This window comes from Humulus lupulus, chromosome 6 (assembly GCF_963169125.1).
Source record: "Humulus lupulus chromosome 6, drHumLupu1.1, whole genome shotgun sequence".
In the NCBI taxonomy this organism is placed as follows: domain Eukaryota; kingdom Viridiplantae; phylum Streptophyta; class Magnoliopsida; order Rosales; family Cannabaceae; genus Humulus; species Humulus lupulus.
The window spans coordinates 105,286,853-105,305,956 of record NC_084798.1 but is presented as its reverse complement, the minus strand read 5'-3'; the positions used below and the strand labels follow the sequence as shown (position 1 = coordinate 105,305,956).

Genomic DNA, 19,104 nt, shown 5'->3' with positions numbered 1-19,104 from the left:
ATCGGAAAACTCGCCGATCGGAAAACGAAACATGCAATTGTAGTGGTTTTCAGTTTCCACTTTCTGGACTACCAACGCTCATAAAATAATTAATACTAAATCGTTAAGAGATAAAAAATTTCACTTTCTCAAAACACATTACAGTGATCACTAAGTTATAAGCCATGAAAAAAGATCATTGTACCTAAGTTACATAAGCTTTTATTTCTCTGTTGAGAGAGAGAGAGAGAGAGAGAAATGAAGGCCGCTTTATATTCTGTGCATGATCACAACTTTTATTAGGAATGGCATTGGTTGTGTCACTATAAGATTGGCTGCTGGAGAGATCAGTGAAATTACCATATTAGCCTCATGCACTGCTTTCATTTGGTTCTATATTAGAGATTTAATGGGGCAATGAGAAAATATCCTTTTCTCTGAACTCTGAACGTCAATACGTCATTCTAATCCAATGTAATATAAGGTACACTCTACTACTCATTTACTTAGAACCTTAGTTAACAGAGAACCACAATATAGTTAACGCTGTTCACAATACAGTAAACATTAGTTACTGGTTTGGTATCCATATGTTACAATATGTGATACAAACTTGTAACTGTGAGTTACATCATATATATGTAAATATGATTACTAATTTGGTAGTTATGAGTTATAATATAGAAAAATTTAGTTATTTGTTTAATAATTATATATTACAAAATAGTTAACCATGATTATAATCTGATAACATTGGTTATTAGTTTGGTATTTATATGCTACAATATGTGTTACAAACTTAGTTATATATTTGTCAATGTTGTTTACAGAAATGTTTTTTTGAAACTAGTTTTTGTAAATAATATTTACAAATTTGTAACAAATGTTTACAAATAAACATAATTTATTGTCATTCCATATTTACACTTTTTTCTTTTCGTGTTTTTCATAAAACTCCATATTTTTCATATATTTTTTAAATGTTACTATATTTTTGTGAATTTTTCATATATAATGAATATTTATTTTTAAGTTGTTTTATATAACTATGAGGATTTTCGTAACTTTTGGTTACAATATTGTAACAATATGAAAAAGTAAATATTTTTCTGTAAACTTTGGTTACAATTTTGTAACTACACAGAAAAGTATTACTATAAACTTTATATAATTTAAATATTTTTACAAGGAAGAGTTACTAATATTATAACAATGAGTTATGAGGTCGTAAAAATAAGTTCCAAATTAATAACAACGAGTTTCCAATTTCGTAACAATTAATTATAAGTTTGTAACAATGAGTTATCCATTTGGTAACAATGAGTTAAGCTTGTAATGATGAATTACCAAATGATTACTAAAATGTTAATTATGATTAGATTAGTTGCTAACAATTTTGTAAACATGAGTTATTAATTATTTTAAAGGGTTATTGAAGTAATCACTAATAATTTTGTGACATGTGTTATAAATATATTGTTCAATTACAAGATTAATTACTATCAATTTTGTAAATTTAGGTTAGTAATACTTTCAAAATTTGATAGGATTTACTATCAACAATTATGTTATTGCTTTTTCATATTTTTGTAACTACTTATTTATAATTTGATTTTCCATTCATTTTGTTATATTTATTTTTTGTTACAACTTATTTCCATTTTAATGATTTTTTTAATTATTATCTTACAAAGTTTTTATTACTTTATATATAAGAAAATATTTATTATCATTAAATGGTTTTTTTTTTAAATATAACTAATTTCATAAAAAATTATTTAATTAATATATTTAAATTCATATCATTATATATTTACAATTTTTTTTATTAATGTTAGTAATTATATTTTATTGAAAAACAAAAATTCATTTCTTTGTTTTTATTTTGTGTAGCAAGCTTGGAGTATATAGCCGATTAATGTAGTAATTATTTGTCAACTGAGTTACTTTTTCGGATTAACATATCCTGTGTCTACAACTTTCTACCGTATATATGTAAATATTTTCATTAACCGTATTTTTTGAATTTTTTTCCCGTATTAAGGTATAGTTGTAAGTTTCCCTAAATTGTTTACATTTTGCTACATGACCACGCTACATTTCTCATCTTTTCTCTCTCTCTCTTCACGCTACATTTCTATTTTTTTTTTAAAACTCTTTCTTTAATTATTTTATATTAAGTGAAACTAGCAACAAGTCAATAGTTAGTTATGCTTAATTTATTTAAATTGTAATTATTATTTTTCTTAAAACAATATCTTTAATTATGGATAGTTAGATAAATATTTAAAATGAATAAGAAAAATATAATATTTAAATATTGTCAGGAAAATATATTTTATTTATAAATTTAGATTAATTAAAAATAAAGTATAATTATATTTGACATTATATATACATAAATATTGTAAATATTAAAAGATATATAAATATTATTGTAAGATATAGATATATTATTGAAAGTGAAATTCTGTTTTTTTATGATTACCAACTTAATTATTTAGATTAAATAATTAATTGTTAAACTGTTACAGAAATGTTTAAATAGATATCAAAACTGTTTGAACAGAAACCAGATATGTTTAAACAGTTTGTGACCAGAAGATAAAAACGAACATAAAGTAAAGAATACACGAATTTTTACGTGGTATCAGCAATCTTTGCAGATTGCTACTAGTCCACGAGGCCACGCCCAGAGAATGAAATTTATTAGAAGAATATCTAAATGATTACAAAACCAAATTGACTTATACAAATAAAGACTCCCTCTTGAATTTGTCGCAACTGTTGTAATCTAAACTTCTAATCAAATTTATGAAGTGCTAAGATCTTGAACTCCCTTCAAATCATAACACTTGCACTTTTCCTCCCGAAAAGTGACTCACGAACAAGACTTCTCCCGAAGCTTGATGACAGAATTCCAAGTGTGTTCAACCTGCACAATTAACACAAAGAAAACAATACAGAAGTACACTGTAATAAATCACTAAGAACTTGCTGGACTCAAGTTCTTCACATAACAAAAAATCTCTCTAAAACTTGAAAAGTATTTGGAAAATAATATACCACGAGAGATAATCAAAAACCAACGACCTAAGGATGATTATATACATTTTAGAATCCCTTTAGGTCGTGGAAAACAAGTCAGAAATCAAACAGCCCATAAATGGAAAATCTTCCAAAACAGGAAAGTCAGAATCTGTTCAAACAGACTGGCAATCCGTTCAAATAGATTCATTGAACCTGGACAGTTTTTCAACCCAGTTTCCTTAAATAAATAAGGAAACAATATATCATTTATTATTGCAAGCTGTACACGATTTCTGGGTAACCAAATCAGATAAATAAAAATAAATACTAATAATTTCCAATTCAAGAAAAAGATATTCTTTTATAGGAAAATATATATATTTATTTTATTAACACATAAATAAAAATCTGAATATAGAAAGACATATTTCAACAAAACAAGAAACTATTCATTTTCGAAATTCACCACAAAATATTACAAAAGAGTAAACTACTAATTTCGAAAATACCCTTTTAATTAATTTTGTCTTTATTATCAAAAATGCCAATAAAGGATTTTACAATCTCCTCCTTTGGCAATTTGATAGACAAAATTAATTCAAAAAACCTGCAACACAAATTTTAGTGATAAGTAAAGAGAAAGAACTCCCCCTGCAGACATGCATGAACTTATAACAAACATGTAAATAAACTAGACTTAACTCCCCCTCAAAATAAGAAGGTCCAGAGTTAAACAAAACAACAAACAAACAGGTTTAAGGTTTTTGGAAATCTACTCTCCCCCTTTGTGTCTTTCAAAGAAGCCAAAGAACCATAAAACAAAAGAGAGTATCAATGTTTAAAGGACAAAAATTAAAAGAAAACTAAACAACTGGATCTTTGGACAGGGACTGAACAGCTTCCAACACAGAACGTTGCAATCCTTCAAGTGACATCACTCGAGCAGTCAAAGAATCAACAGAGGCTCGAACAGCAACTATTTCGGTTGCAACAAGTCCTGAATCTGTGGCAACAGAGGAGGAAGCATGTGGAATGTCATCCGAAGAAATCTTCAGGGATTGGGGCTTGACTTTCTTGGAGGATGGAGCAGCAGTGGCTTCAGTAGGAGGGGCAGAGGCTTTGTAGGAAGCAGCAGTAGTTGGGGCCACCAAGTCTTCTTGATCACGTTGGAGGTCTTGTTTCTGCATACTCAACACTTTATAAATAACTTGAGGAAAAGGAAGATTCAAGTTTTTCCTGTTACCTTTGCGAAACCCAATGATTTGATCATGAATAACCGAAGCCAAATTTAAACCAAGACCGGTCCCCACTTTGTACAAAAATGATGCCATATCAAAAGAGATAGTGGCCGTGTGAGATGTGGGCTTCCAATTTGTTGTTGCAAACTTATGGAGGACAGCATAAGTGTAGGTGAGATTGGAGACTGAGATGACTGTGTTAGATGGCCATACCATTTTTTGACCGACCAACTCAGTGATAACCATGTCCTTGTCAAGAGAAACACCATCAACATCATCCTCGACATCAAGGGGAAGATGCAAAGCAAGAGCAATGTCTTGAGGAGAAAAAGAGAACCAATGGCCCCTAACAAACACTTTATTATACAGAGGAGATGAAGGTTCAATAATTTCATTAGTAATATTGGCATAGAATTCCTTGACTATTCTATCCACAAAACCAGAAAATTTAACCAAAGAACCTGTCCATTGTCTATCTTGAAGCATTGTTAGCACACCAAAAGGACGATGATCACTCAAGACACAATTTCTTTCAATGATAAATTTCCTTTGAGCATATAGAACCATATCACGTGCATTATCATTATAGCAAAAAATGGAAGAATAAGGTTTGAAATTTACACCTGAATGTTTTGGTGAAGGTGTAGAACCAGAAATAGGTTTCTTCCCTTTAGCTTTGGATGGCAAAGGAGATGCAATGTGGTCTGAGTCAGATTCGGCTTCCTGTTCAGAGGGGATAGTGTCTTCTTTTTCTGGCTCATCAGACTCAGCCTCTGATTCGGCAATGTCAGGAACCGTTTCATCAGACAATGTGGTATCATGAGTTGCTTCAGATTCGGACTTATCTTCCTCAGGATCAGATTCGGAGGATGACAATGAAGGGGGATGAGCCTTCAATTTTTTCTTGGCAGCAGACAAAGGAGAAAGAGACGCGTCCAACCCCAATTTCCTTTTGGGAGTCACAGAATTTTATTTGGACTGACTCGGCTTCAAGGGCAATTTGAGCAACCCAGCAGCAGCAGCTTTGGAAGAGGAGGAAACAGATTTCGATTTTGCCCTAGCCTCCAAAGACGAATCAAACGGAAGAGGAGAATGGTCCTTGGCTCGAGAGGGCACCACCACTTCAGATGGTGGTGCAACAATGTCAGCAGAGATATCTGAAAACACCATAGGATGTTCATGAGAGAGCGAAAACACCTTCTTGCGAGCCTTGGATTTGCAGGACTTTCCAACAGATGTGGGAGCTGTTGGAACAGAAAGAGGCGCTTTTGACACAGACGGAGGAGGCGAAGGAGATGGCACCTTACGGGATTGAGAAACAGGGATCTTCTTGGAGGAGGCACCACGAGTTCTCACCATTTTTTCTCTGAAAAACAGAAAGCACTTACAAGAGAATGAGAAAAAAAAAATGAGAAGGAGAATAAATAACTGAGTGAAGTCGTGGGTGAGAGGAAAAAGGGTAATGGCATGCCTTTTTAAATAACTTACTTACCCAAAATGAATACCCACGGAAAAAAGAGGTTTTCTTTTTTTTATTAAAAAATTGTTTTAATTAACCAAGAAAAGGAAACAATCTACACGATTCACATACAACTTTCCTTTTTTTTTTTAATTAAAAAATCTGTTTATAAAACTGTAATATGTATAAACACCCAAACCAAAAAAGGTAACCAGAAACAAATACCCCACACGATCTCCTCAAAGACTTTTTCCCTTTTTTAAAAAAAATTCTAAACAAAGTACAAGACAATAAAGATACAAATCATGATATTCCAAAATGAGAAATAAGTCAAAAATAAATTCCTTGGAGACAAAGAATATATTAAATCACACAATTAAATGCATAATTTCTCATAATCACCACAATGATTCGGTTCACCAAGAATTTCCTCTTTTTATTATAATTTTTTATTTTATTTTATATATATGAACAAAAATAAAAACTCAACCAAAAAAAAAAAAAAAACTGCTTTGATCAAAGAGAGTCACCCTGATAAGAATAAAATCAAGCAAATGAAAATAAGTGTTAGTGTAAAACATAGATAAGAACACTTGAAAAAATGAAAAATTAGAAAGAATATTCGAGAGAAATAAAGCACAATTCAGTCACAGGCACATATTCTTAAGTGAATCAATCAACATGAATGAGTCTTACACACATTTTTTTTTTTAAACTGTGTACAATTTTTATTGCATTGTTTCAAGCATAAGTGTGTGACAGTGTATGCAAGGGAACATTGCCCAATGATAAATAAGTCTTTTTCGAAATTAAAATAATTGTAACCCATGAAGACGCTGTCACACTACACCAGTGGTAGCCCTTTTCTATGGTAGCGTATCCTCTTCATAACTCCGAATTACAAAGTTCCAACTTACACAAAAGACGGCTTTCACACACTGATGCAGGTAGCTCTATTCTTGCACAGGAGCTTGAAACAATGCTACACAAAAGGAAGCTCAAACATTAACCATTGATTAATTTACTCGAATATGCCTAGGAGGAATAGATGAAATTTCTCTCAAGAATATACAACCAAAGATTCATAAACACAAGACAGATTATCCAGCTTGACACACAGCAAAATTTTCAAATTGATTGACAATTTTCTTAATAAAAAATAACACACATTAGATCAAGCGGACAACATAACGAGAGAATTTAAAGAGAACAAACCCCCAAAGATTTTCGGAGGAAATCAAAGCGAACCGAATCAAGAGCTTTAGTGAAAATATCTGCAATTTGTTTATGTGTTTCAATATATTCCAAGACAAGAACTTTATTTTCAACTAATTCTCTTATGAAATGATGACGAATATCAATATGTTTAGTACGAGAATGTTGCACAAGATTTTTTGAAATATTGATTGCACTAGTATTATCACAAAAAATAGTTAAAATGTCAAGATCAAACCCATAATCCATCATCATTTGCTTCATCCACAAAAGTTGTGCACAACAACTTCCCGCTGCAATGTATTCAGCCTCAGCTGTTGAGAGAGAAATAGAATTATGTTTCTTGCTGTGCCAAGAAACAAGATTATTTCCCAAGAAGAAACATCCTCCACTAGTGCTTTTTCTGTCATCAGTGTTACCTGCCCAATCAGCATCACTAAAACACACTAGATTAGAGTTAGTTTCTTTTGAATACCAAATACCATAATCAGCAGTCCCATGAACATATCGAATGATTCTTTTGACAGCTGCAACATGAGACTCCATGGGATTTCCTTGGTACCTGGCACACACACCAACACTATAACTCAAATCAGGTCGACTAGCAGTGAGATAAAGAAGACTACCAATCATGCTCCTATACAGTGTAGGATCCACTTTGACACCATTTTCATCTTTGGATAGCTTTACAGTTGTTCCCATTGGTGTTTTGGCAATCTTTGAACTTTCAAGTCCAAACTTTTTGACCAGGTTCTTAGCATATTTGCTTTGAGAAACAAATGTGCCTTCATCTAACTGCTTGACTTGTAAACCTAAGAAATAAGACAATTCTCCCACCATGCTCATTTCAAATTTCTCTTTCATTTGTTTCACAAATACCTGCACCTCATTGTCAGAAGTAGAACCAAACACAATATCATCAGCATAAATCTGAGCAATAATTATGTTAGATTTAATATTTTTGATAAATAACGTTTTATCTACTCCACCCCTTTTGTATCCATGAGAAACAAGAAATTGAGTAAGTCTCTCATACCAAGCCCGAGGGGCTTGCTTCAAACCATAAAGAGCTTTCTCCAATTTGTAAACATGATCAGGTGCATGAGGATCTTCAAATCCTTTGGGTTGTTCAACATATACCTCTTCATTCAAGATCCCATTGAGAAATGCGGATTTGACATCCATTTGGAACAACCTGAAACCAATCAAACAAGCAATAGACAATAATAATCTAATTGATTCAAGTCTTGCAACAGGTGCAAATGTTTCATCAAAGTCTATTCCTTCCACTTGTGTGTACCCTTGTGCCACTAATCTTGCTTTATTTCGCACGATTGTACCAAATTCATCAGATTTATTTTTGAAAATCCATTTTGTGCCAATAATATTGGTATGCAACGGTCTTGGCACAAGGATCCACACTTTGTTTCTAAAAAATTGTTCCAATTCCTCCTGCATAGCTTTAATCCAATTTTCATCAGTTAAAGCTTCTTTCACATTTTTAGGCTCAATTAAAGATAAGAAACAAACAAATTTAACAACATTACTAAACCTTCTTCGTGTTACCATACTGTCTTTTGGATTTCCAAGTATTAAATCTGCTGGATGATTTAACTTAACTCTGGTTGATGGCTCCTTTTGGACTTCATCCAAAATAATATCTGGAAATTTCTTTTCTGTCTGTCCAGAATCTATTACATCGGATTCGCGATTTGTTGAAACAGATGGACCAGACGTTGCAACAGTAGTATCACTGACACAAGCTTCTTCGTGTTTTTCAGTAGGTTCATCAATAAACCTTTCAATTTCTTCCTCAGTAGAAAACTCAGAGAAATCCCTGGAATCATCAATAACAACGTTAGCCGACTCCATTACAGTTTGGGTTCTCATGTTATACACACGATAGGCCCTACTGTTAGTGGAGTATCCAATAAAAACACCTTCATCACTCTTAGCATCAAATTTACCAAGATTTTCTCTATCTCTCAAAATGTAACAAACACATCCAAAAACATGAAAGTAAGCCACACTTGGTTTCTTTCCTTTCCAAATTTCATAGGATGTTTTAGATGTACCTGGACGAAGAAAAACACGATTTATGATATAGCAAGCAGTGTTGATTGCTTCTGCCCATAACCGTTTGGTCAATTTTTTGCTGTTTAGCATCACTCTAGCCATTTCTTGAAGAGTGCGGTTTTTCCTCTCTACAACTCCATTTTGTTGAGGAGTTTTGGGAGCTGAAAACTCATGAGAGATACCTGCAGACTTACAAAAATCATCATAGATAGAATTTTCAAATTCTTTACCATGATCACTTCTTATACGAACAATTTTTCCAATGTTGCAATCTTTTTCAACTTTTAATTTCAAGCAAAGAGTTTTAAAGGCATCAAAAGTGTCAGATTTTTCTTTCAAGAAATCCACCCAAGTATATCTAGAAAAATCATCCACACAAACAAAAATATACCTTTTGCCATTTAAACTCTCAATTTGAATTGGACCCATAAGATCCATGTGAAGCAATTCTAAAACTTTCGAAGTGTTTATGTCAGAAACACTTTTATGTGTAATTTTCAATTGCTTACCAAGTTGACAACTCTTACACTTACCATCAGATTCTTTACCTAGCTTAGGTAAACCACGAACACTCCCTGCATGTGACAATTTTTTCAAGGTTTTGAAATTTATGTGACCAAGTTTAGCATGCCACATATCAGTGTTATTACTCACAACAGATTGACACATAATAGATGGCAGAAGAGTGTAGCAATTGTCATTAGATCTATAACCTTCAAGAACATTCTCACCATTCTTGTTTAACACAAAACAATTCTCTTTATCAAAGTTAACAGTATAACCTTGATCACAAATTTGACTTATGCTTAGAAGATTAGCTTTAAGACCTTCCACAAGTAATACTCTTTTGATTCTAGGCAACCCTTCAAAGTTAAGAGTACCCATACCAAGAACATTACCTTCAATTCCATTGCCAAAAGTAACAGACCCACAATGCATAGGTTTTATGTCTGTAAGAATAGACTTGTCACCTGTCATATGTCTTGAACAACCACTGTCAAAATACCAAAAATATGAAGAAGCAGATCTATCATATTCACTAGTAAAACCAGCAAAACAATTATTCTTTTTTATCCATATTTTCTTTGATTGAACATTTTCCTTTTTTACTCTTTTGAAATCATCAAAATAATTGACTTTTTTAAAATATTCATTTTTAGCAAAATTCATAAGAGTAAAACACTTAGGACGAATATGACCCTTCCTACCACAAAAATAGCAGATTGGAATGAATTTTTCGAATTTACCATTGGATTTACCTGCTGACTGTGTCCTTTCTGTTGGAACAAACCGAGAACCGAATACAACAGATTTCACTGAGGATGTAACAGGAACATCAGATGATAACATCCCAGCCGAGATAAAGACAGTTTTCTTTGATTTTTGAGAACTTGAAGCACCCAGTCCCACATGACTTCTTTGACCTGAATTCTGTATATTCTCAAAAATAGTTGAACCGAGGTTAAGCATTCTAACATTTTTCTCAAGAGTATCCAAATCTTTAGACAACTTATTAATTTCAACATTTTTTGAAATTATTTCTTTTTCCAAATTTTCATTCAACTCAGTAAGTTGTTTAATTTCAAGGGATAAATCTTTATTTTTGCTTACCAATGACCGATTTTCAGAACACACTTTCACCCATGAACCATACATCTTTTTGTAAGATTCACTCAAAGACTCATCATTCAATTCAGATTCATCACTATCAGAATTTTCTTCATCTTTTGAAACATTATTCAAGCAGACAATTTTTTCATTTTCAGATTTAGAACCAGGTAAAATAGAAGTGAGAGCGACATTACCTTCCTCATCTTCACTACTTTCAGAGTCATTATCACTCCAAGTAGCAATCATACCTTTTTTGTTCTTTTTCAAAGTATTTGCACATTCAGATTGGATGTGACCAAATCCCTCACATTCCCTGCACTGAATACCCTTTTTATTAGTTTGAAAAGGTTTAAGAGAAGAAGGGTTACCTTTTGACATCTTGCCATTGAATTTTTTGTTTCCTATCTTATTCATATATTTTCGAAAATTCTTTGCAAGCATTGCCATTTCATTATCACCATCTTCATCATCTGAGACTTCCTTTTTAGTGCTCTTGAAAGCTATGGTTTTCTCCTTTTATTTGGAAGTACTTGGCTTGTCTTTTTGACGAATCTTTTGATTTAACTCAAAGGTACGAAGTGACCCCATCAGTTCTTCTACCTTCATAGTACTAAAATTTTTTGCCTCTTCCATAGCAGTGAGCTTGACATTGAACCTGTCAGGAAGAACTCGAACGATTTTTCTAACAAGAACAGAATCATCAAGTTTTTCACCAAGTGCAAAATACTCATTAGAAATATCAGATAATCTCTCATAAAATTCAGATAGTGTTTCAGAATCAGACATTCTAAGGTCATCAAACCTGGTTTGTAACATAATAAATCTAGACCTTTTAACATCTACAGTTCCTTCAAACTGAGTTTGAAGAATTGTCCAAGCATCTTTAGCCGAGACACATGTGGAGACAAGTTTTATAAAACTTTCTCCAACACCATTAAATATGGCGTGAAGAGCTTTATTATTATAGCTGGATAATTTTTCTTCTTCTGTGTCCCAAACAAGTTCAGATTTTACAATTGTGCTTCCATCTTCACCTTTTTCAGTAGGAGGTGATCATCCAGACAAAATTGCTCTCCATGCTTTCTCATCTTAAGCTTTTATGAAAGCTCTCATCCTAACTTTCCAGTATGGATAGTTTGAGTCATTTAGCAATGGAGGTCGAGACACCGAACTACCTTCTGCAAAGAAAGACATTTCACACAAAACAAATCAAACGAAAAATAACCACAAGATCTCACTAAGAGTTTAGTGAACCGCTCTGATACCAATTGAAATTCCGTTTTTTTATGATTACCAACTTAATTATTTAGATTAAATAATTAATTGTTAAACTGTTATAGAAATGTTTAAACAGATACCAAAACTGTTTGAACAGAAACCAGATATGTTTAAACAGTTTATGACCAGAAGATAAAAACGAACATAAAGTAAAGAACACACGAATTTTTACGTGGTATCAGCAATCTTTGCAGATTGCTACTAGTCCACGAGGCCACGCCCAGAGAATGAAATTTATTAGAAGAATATCTAAATGATTACAAAACCAAATTGACTTATACAAATAAAGACTCCCTCTTGAATTTGTCGCAACTGTTGTAATCTAAACTTCTAATTAAATTTCTGAAGTGCTAAGATCTTGAACTCCCTTCAAATCATAACACTTGCACTTTTCCTCCCGAAAAGTGACTCACGAACAAGACTTCTCCCGAAGCTTGATGACAAAAGTCCAAGTGTGTTCAACCTGCACAATTAACACAAAGAAAACAATACAAGAAGTACACTGTAATAAATCACTAAGAACTTGCTGGACTCAAGTTCTTCACATAACAAAAAATCTCTCTAAAACTTGAAAAGTATTTGGAAAATAATATACCACGAGAGATAATCAAAAACCAACGACCTAAGGATGATTATATACATTTTAGAATCCCTTTAGGTCGTGGAAAACAAGTCAGAAATCAAACAGCCCATAAATGGAAAATCTTCCAAAACAGGAAAGTCAGAATCTGTTCAAACAGACTGGCAATCCGTTTAAACAGATTCATTGAACCTGGACAGTTTTTCAACCTAGTTTCCTTAAATAAATAAGGAAACAATATATCCTTTATTATTGCAAGCTGTACACGATTTCTGGGTAACCAAATCAGATAAATAAAAATAAATACTAATAATTTCCAATTCAAGAAAAAGATATTCTTTTATAGGAAAAAATATATATTTATTTTATTAACACATAAATAAAAATCTGAATATAGAAAGACATATTTCAACAAAATAAGAAACTACTCATTTTCGAAATTCACCACAAAATATTACAAAAGAGGAAACTACTAATTTCGAAAATACCCTTTTAATTAATTTTGTCTTTATTATCAAAAATACCAATAAAGGATTTTACAGAAAGTGAGAGAAAATATTTAAAATAAACAAAAATATAATATAATGTAATAGGTAAAGCTAAAATTAAAAAAAAGTAGTGCTTTTGTGATGTATTTAAAAAAATAGAGTAAAACACCAATTGAAAATGCTCTTAATCCTTAACTCTTTAAAACTAAATAGAGTATTCCACTGTGACATGTATTCATTAGTGCAAATAATTTTAGTTATTTAAATATTATAAAAATTATTTTAAAAATTAAAATCTAATTAAAATTTATTAAAATAATTAAAATAAATTAGTTCAAACTTTTTAAAACTAAATTGAAACTTTAAATAAAATCTTAATATTAAAAATTTATTAAAATTTCTTTTGTAATAATTCTAAAGAATTTTTTGTAAAATTAAAAAAATATATATGGATTGATCTATTTGAGTTATCAAAAATTTTCTTCTACATCACACATTAAAAGCGAAAATAAAATTTGATCCAAATCACAAATCAAGATCAAAAAGTTTAAAATTCAAAATCAATATTCAACATCCCAAATTAGAATCTAAAACTAAAATCAACAAATCAAAATCCTAAATTATCTTAAAAAATCACAACTCAAAATAAAATTTGAACAATTTTTATGTTCATCCTCGAGGACACCCAATCTTTTTTAACGACCAAAATATACGTCAAACCCTTGATGGCGCCCGTAGAGTTTCAGAGAAGAGACACTGACCGGTGTATATGTTAGGGTGTCTAGATCCATTATTGCCTTGTTCAATGTCATTGTAATTAATTTTTTGTTGTACTCATATTAGTTAGCATATATTTGGGTCAGCTGGTTGTCTTTTGAGTTTAGCGTGACTTGTAAGACTGTTCTTTTTTAACCAATTAATGAGAACTCATATAATAAAATTAAAAAAAAATGCAACAATTTATATCTTAAATATTATTTTGCCACCCTTAATTCCTATTGTCTTCTTTAAAGTGAAAATTATAATTTTTTTTCCCTTTAGACACCTCACCGTTCAGACCTCTTTTACTTAATAGAGAAATTCACTATAAATATTGTTGCTGCATTATTACGTTGTCATGATGAAAGTTTCAGTATTTCTCTTTGCGATGCTTCTGAACGTGTCCATTAAAGTTCTACTAAAAGCCACTTGTTCATTCTTTTTGGTTATTCTTATTTTAATTTCAATATTTATATAATTTTGTGAGAGCTACTTGATATTTTGTTTGAGTTAATGTGAACGCAACTACTAAAAGTCACTAGACAAACCATTAATAGAGTGGGAACAAAATATTATTATTATTATTTTGAGAAAAAGAGTTGTATCCATTAAAATCAGGAATGCGAGGGCAGGATACAAAATCTAGGGAATAGTTCATCCCCAATCTAAATTTGTTCACTGTCTAGCAAACTTAGTCCATGAGCAGTGGTGTTTGCTTCTTTGTGGACAAAACTAAGTTGAACTTGAGTGAAAGAAGACATGGAACCTTTAATGAGATGAACATACTCATCTAGTGTGAGTGATGGAGAGGAGGCACAAATTAATTGATCAATTAAAACTTTACAATCAGATTCAATGTAACCAATATTAAAAAATTATGTGTGACACCAACGGAGAGTTTGAAGGAGTTCTTGCACTTCCATTGTCAAAGGTGGATATCTTGTTGGCCATGACAAAGCTAGTGCTGCAACAATGCCTCCTTTACTATTGCTTTACTATTGTGGGTGACTGTTGAAGCCCATCTTGGGCAATGATGGGGATTGGGCAGCATCAAAATTTAACTTTAACAACCCGGGAGGGGAAAACAAGGGGCCTTTACTCTTTGTTGCGACTTGGTGATTGTTGGAACAGGTTGGATCCTTAGCTGACTAGAATTCCTGCAAAAAGGTGCAAGTACAATCTACAATCTGTTGATATGTAGTTTGCTTGCACTTGAATATAAATATCATTCTTGCAATTCTAAAGTGTTATCCAAAAAAATATGCACAGCTGATAGGGCATGAAGGTTGGACACGTGGCATCATAGTGGGGGCATATGACCTTTTATTCTTGACACGTAGCATAAGCGTATAACAGTCAAAGAAGCTGGAAAGAACAAACTTGCCCAATGAATAACATTTATTGCGCGGTGTGCTCCCCAGGAGAGCAACTACGCGGTGTGTCTACCAGAAAAGAAGCTGCTCGGCATGCTCTCCAAGAAACCTAAAGTACATGGTCGGATGAAGTCAGTTACATCATTTTCATGCCTAACAGTTCACCTGAAAACTCGGTCAAACTCCTGAAGAATAGGACTGCCACTACCCGCGAAAAGGAAGGGATATTTTACAGCAGTGGCGGTGCATGTAATATCCAACATTTTCATAATACATTTATTTATTATAAATCAAAGTTTTAATACATAAAATGTACAACTTTACAAATTTAAGAAATAGTAATGGAAAAATAGTGTTTAAAATATGATTTTATGTTTTTAATGAGATTAAAGAAAGAGAAACTTGAGTAGTCAAGTATTGGACCCAAATGTCATATAATTTTAATTGGGGATTTTTATAAAATTAAGAAAGTTTGGCTAAAGGGCTTATTTGAAAAGAATTTTAGTATTTTGGGTCCAAGTGTAATTTTTAAAAATAAATAAATAAATAAATAAAATAAAATAAAATAAAAGGCTTCAGCCTTTCATTTTACCCGAGCCCCTCTCTCTCTCTCCTCAGAAACTCTCTCTCTCTCTCCTCTGCGTATTACTGTTGCCGACGACGCAGGAGTACTTTCCGGCCACCATTTTGAGCCACGCGCCGGACCGTTGGATTCAGAGGCCTCCGAACTATCGACTCACGCGGGAATCTAGAGCTCACTCGCCGATTAAACGCCTCAACCACTCGATTTAAGTTCGGCCACCCCGCGACTTCAAAGTTGCGATTCGGCCACCTCGGGCATCCGTTTGCCGATCCGTCACCACCATCGTGCTCCTCGTGTTGTGGGCTTCAAAACCCAATAACTTGTTCCTACATCTACCATAGTTGGGTGGTGGGCCCACCACGAGCCACCGCGATCCACCGTAGACCGACGGTCGAAACTTAGTGTTCGAGGTTCCGAAGTACGTTTTGAGTCTCAGAAAATCATCGTTTGACTTATTGTGGAACCTGATCATTTTGGATTTGTATGGATTTGATTGATTGACTCTTGGTGAGGAATTTTAAAATAAGCTAAGGACCTAAGGTAAGTAAATCTCACCTTTTGTGCTTAAGTGTAAGATGCATGACTACATTGATTGTGTACATCTGATGAGTTAAGTATGGTATGATGATGATGCATATGATAAGTATGTGAAGAATGGTTATATGAACACCATAAGGGTGTTGTGTGATATGTAATTGATGAATTCTGTGATATGTGAAAGATGTCTTACTTGGTTAAGAATGATATGAATTATGTGCAAGTATGTGTTCTTATGTTGATGGATATGTGGATTACTCTATGTTCATGATTTGTTATATGTTATGATATATGAAGCGTTTAAGTTTTTAGGCTGGAAACCTTAGACCTGAGCCATAGCTCTACGTTAAGGTATAACAACGCCACCAACCCAAAGCTTCATGTATTATGACTAAAGATGTTTTGAGTTATATGAGATGTGATACAATGCCTTGATTGAATACCATCAACATCAGTCATGAACACGAACATTGGCATTTCAGCATCAGCATGTATGCATGGCATGTACAGTTATGTGATACATTATTATGTGATATAAGACCATGCATATGAATATGAGAAAAGTTATGAAATGTCTTGAAAAGTCTTATGTAAAGTTAAACATTTTAATGACACAAGGCTTAAGCAAAGTGATAATAAGATGTTTAAAAAGGGTGCCACTGTTTTGATGGAGCAATCAAGTAAGTTCAGTAAAGAAGACGGAAGTCTATAAGACTTATAGTGGCTGCCCACTAGTGTGGGCTAGGTCAGAGTTGACCATTCAGATATGTTTGCCATGTTTCCGTCTTTCTCCTCCATATGTGTAATAAGTATGGCAGCTATGGCAACGATGAAATGAGTGTTATGATGAGCCTAGCTGAGATGATGGCTAGCCGGAGGAGAACCCATGGGATTCTATATGATATGTGTAACAAGCCCTGCAGGCATTGGCTGAATCAAACAGTGTGCACAAGTGATATTGGGCCCATAAAAATGTGAAACTAAAAGAAAGAGCATAAAAGTAAAGTTTGAAAGTGCATGAGCAATAAATGAAATGCATAAGTATATAAGTCAGCATATTAGTATATGTGCACTACAAACTCACGACATTCATGTGTATGTGTATGCATGAGATTTGCTTACTGAGCGTTAGCTCATTATGTTATTTTCCAACATTTTTCCAGGTGTGGCTTTAGCTGTTGAGCAACTTGTGGAGCACGGACTCAGTAGCAATGCAATAATGGTTTAGAGTTTTCATATGGCTGCCTTAAATTTAAAGTATTCATACGTGTAATAATTTCTTCTAATAAGTTTATATAAAAGTTTTAAATTTTTCTGTATTTCTTCGTATCATTTTATTTAATTCTTTTGGTCAAGTGCCTTACATACTCGTAAACCCTAGAATTACGAGTATGTGGCAGACGTACCCTACCTTAGGGACGTTACAAATGGTATCAGAGCTTTGAGTTTGTAGATGTCGTATACTCGTTATGTTATTAGATTTTGGGATCTGAAATGCTACTGAGTTCCGCCACAAGACAAGCCACACGTTAATGGTTAGTATAATTTATCCATATTTTAGTTAATGTATGTTAATGATGTTGTATAATTGTATTAGAAACTCATTGTGTGTTTGAGTTTCCATGATATAAGTATGAGTTTGGATTAAATGAATATTCTCATGCACGGTAGAGAAATTGAAGTTTGCTATTTATCTGAATGCATGCCTTTATTATTGATGTGATAAATAATTGATGATTTATCGATGTCGATGTTTGGATTGTTAATTGATATTCTCAAGCTTTGAAAGTGACCTATCAGTTCAGTTAGTGTGTTAAGGGTTAATATGTTAGGTTAGTGTTTTGGAGAGCAAAGTTTTAGGTTGTTGCTGAGAGCACACACAATAAGAGACTTTAGTGAAACAGTAGTAATATATAGATAAAAAAAAAAAAAAAAAAACATAATACATTAAGGATTGGGGTTTTGGACACGTTCTACCTCGTCAATCAACTTTTGTTGTTCAACTCTAAGGGTCTCCCCAGTAGTTTGCAGTGTCTGAAATTTTTCCTTCATATCGACTGAGTAGTTAGCAAGAAGTGTAGTTAAAGTCCCATTCTCCTTAACCAACTTCTCCTTCTCTCGAGTCAATGCCTTGTTGGCATTTCTAATGGTTATCATCTCTTGTTTTTGTGTTTCTATATACCTTTTCAAGTGGTCAACCTCTTGTTCTCTTGCAAGAACCCGTTGGCCTAGGTTTGAGACCGATGCTGCCGCCTGAGTGGTAAGAACTAAGGAATCTTTTACAGCTTGTAGGTCTGACCTATGGGATAAAATTATTTGGTCTTTAGGGGTGAGTATGCTTTGACCTATACTAATGGCCACCTTTTTATCGAGCATAGCTGAATCCTCCACCGTGACAAGGCCAGTATCAGAATAAAATTTGGGAAGCCAAACTCTGGGAAATTGAGTATTTCGTTCTGGGATGTGTACCGTAGGATACACCATTAGTTGTGGTAGGGGTGCAGAAATTTGTGGTGAAGATTCGATAGTGGGAAGATTTGGCTCAGGTAAAGCTAAAGTTAGGTCTAAGTTCAGCTGAGATGATGAGGATGCCATGGGTTGCTTAGCTTGAGTAATGGATGGAAGTAATAATGATTTGGTTTTCAAAAGCTTGAGATTGATTGTGTTTTAGTGTGTATGTGATGAATTTTATTTATAGAAAAATGTGTTGAACTGTTGGGTCATTGGATCCTTGAATTTGTTTGTTTTCAAGATAGATATCACAGATTTTATCTTGTTCAATGTGTTACGCTATCCTCTCTGATGATGAAAGTCAAACTTATTAGATGTTGTCGACATGGAAATCACTTCTATTGATTTTGCGATCCTGATTTGAACATGGAAACAATTTGTAAATTG

General features: G+C 33.0%; 1 protein-coding gene and 1 long non-coding RNA gene across 2 annotated transcripts; one reads left to right on the top strand and one right to left on the bottom strand.

The window, feature by feature from the left end:
• Positions 1–3,872: 3,872 nt before the first annotated feature.
• LOC133785370 (uncharacterized) lies at positions 3,873–5,606 on the bottom strand. Its single transcript, XM_062224617.1, has 2 exons — positions 5,257–5,606; positions 3,873–5,196 (listed from the first exon to the last, which is right to left on the bottom strand). The coding sequence occupies exons 1-2, from the start codon at positions 5,604–5,606 to the stop codon at positions 3,873–3,875; spliced, it is 1,674 nt and encodes a 557-aa protein (XP_062080601.1).
• A 10,117-nt stretch (positions 5,607–15,723) lies between these two features.
• LOC133782416 (uncharacterized) lies at positions 15,724–18,151 on the top strand. Its single transcript, XR_009870495.1, has 2 exons — positions 15,724–16,209; positions 17,370–18,151. It is a non-coding gene; the product is annotated as an uncharacterized LOC133782416 (long non-coding RNA).
• The last annotated feature ends 953 nt before the right edge of the window (positions 18,152–19,104 follow it).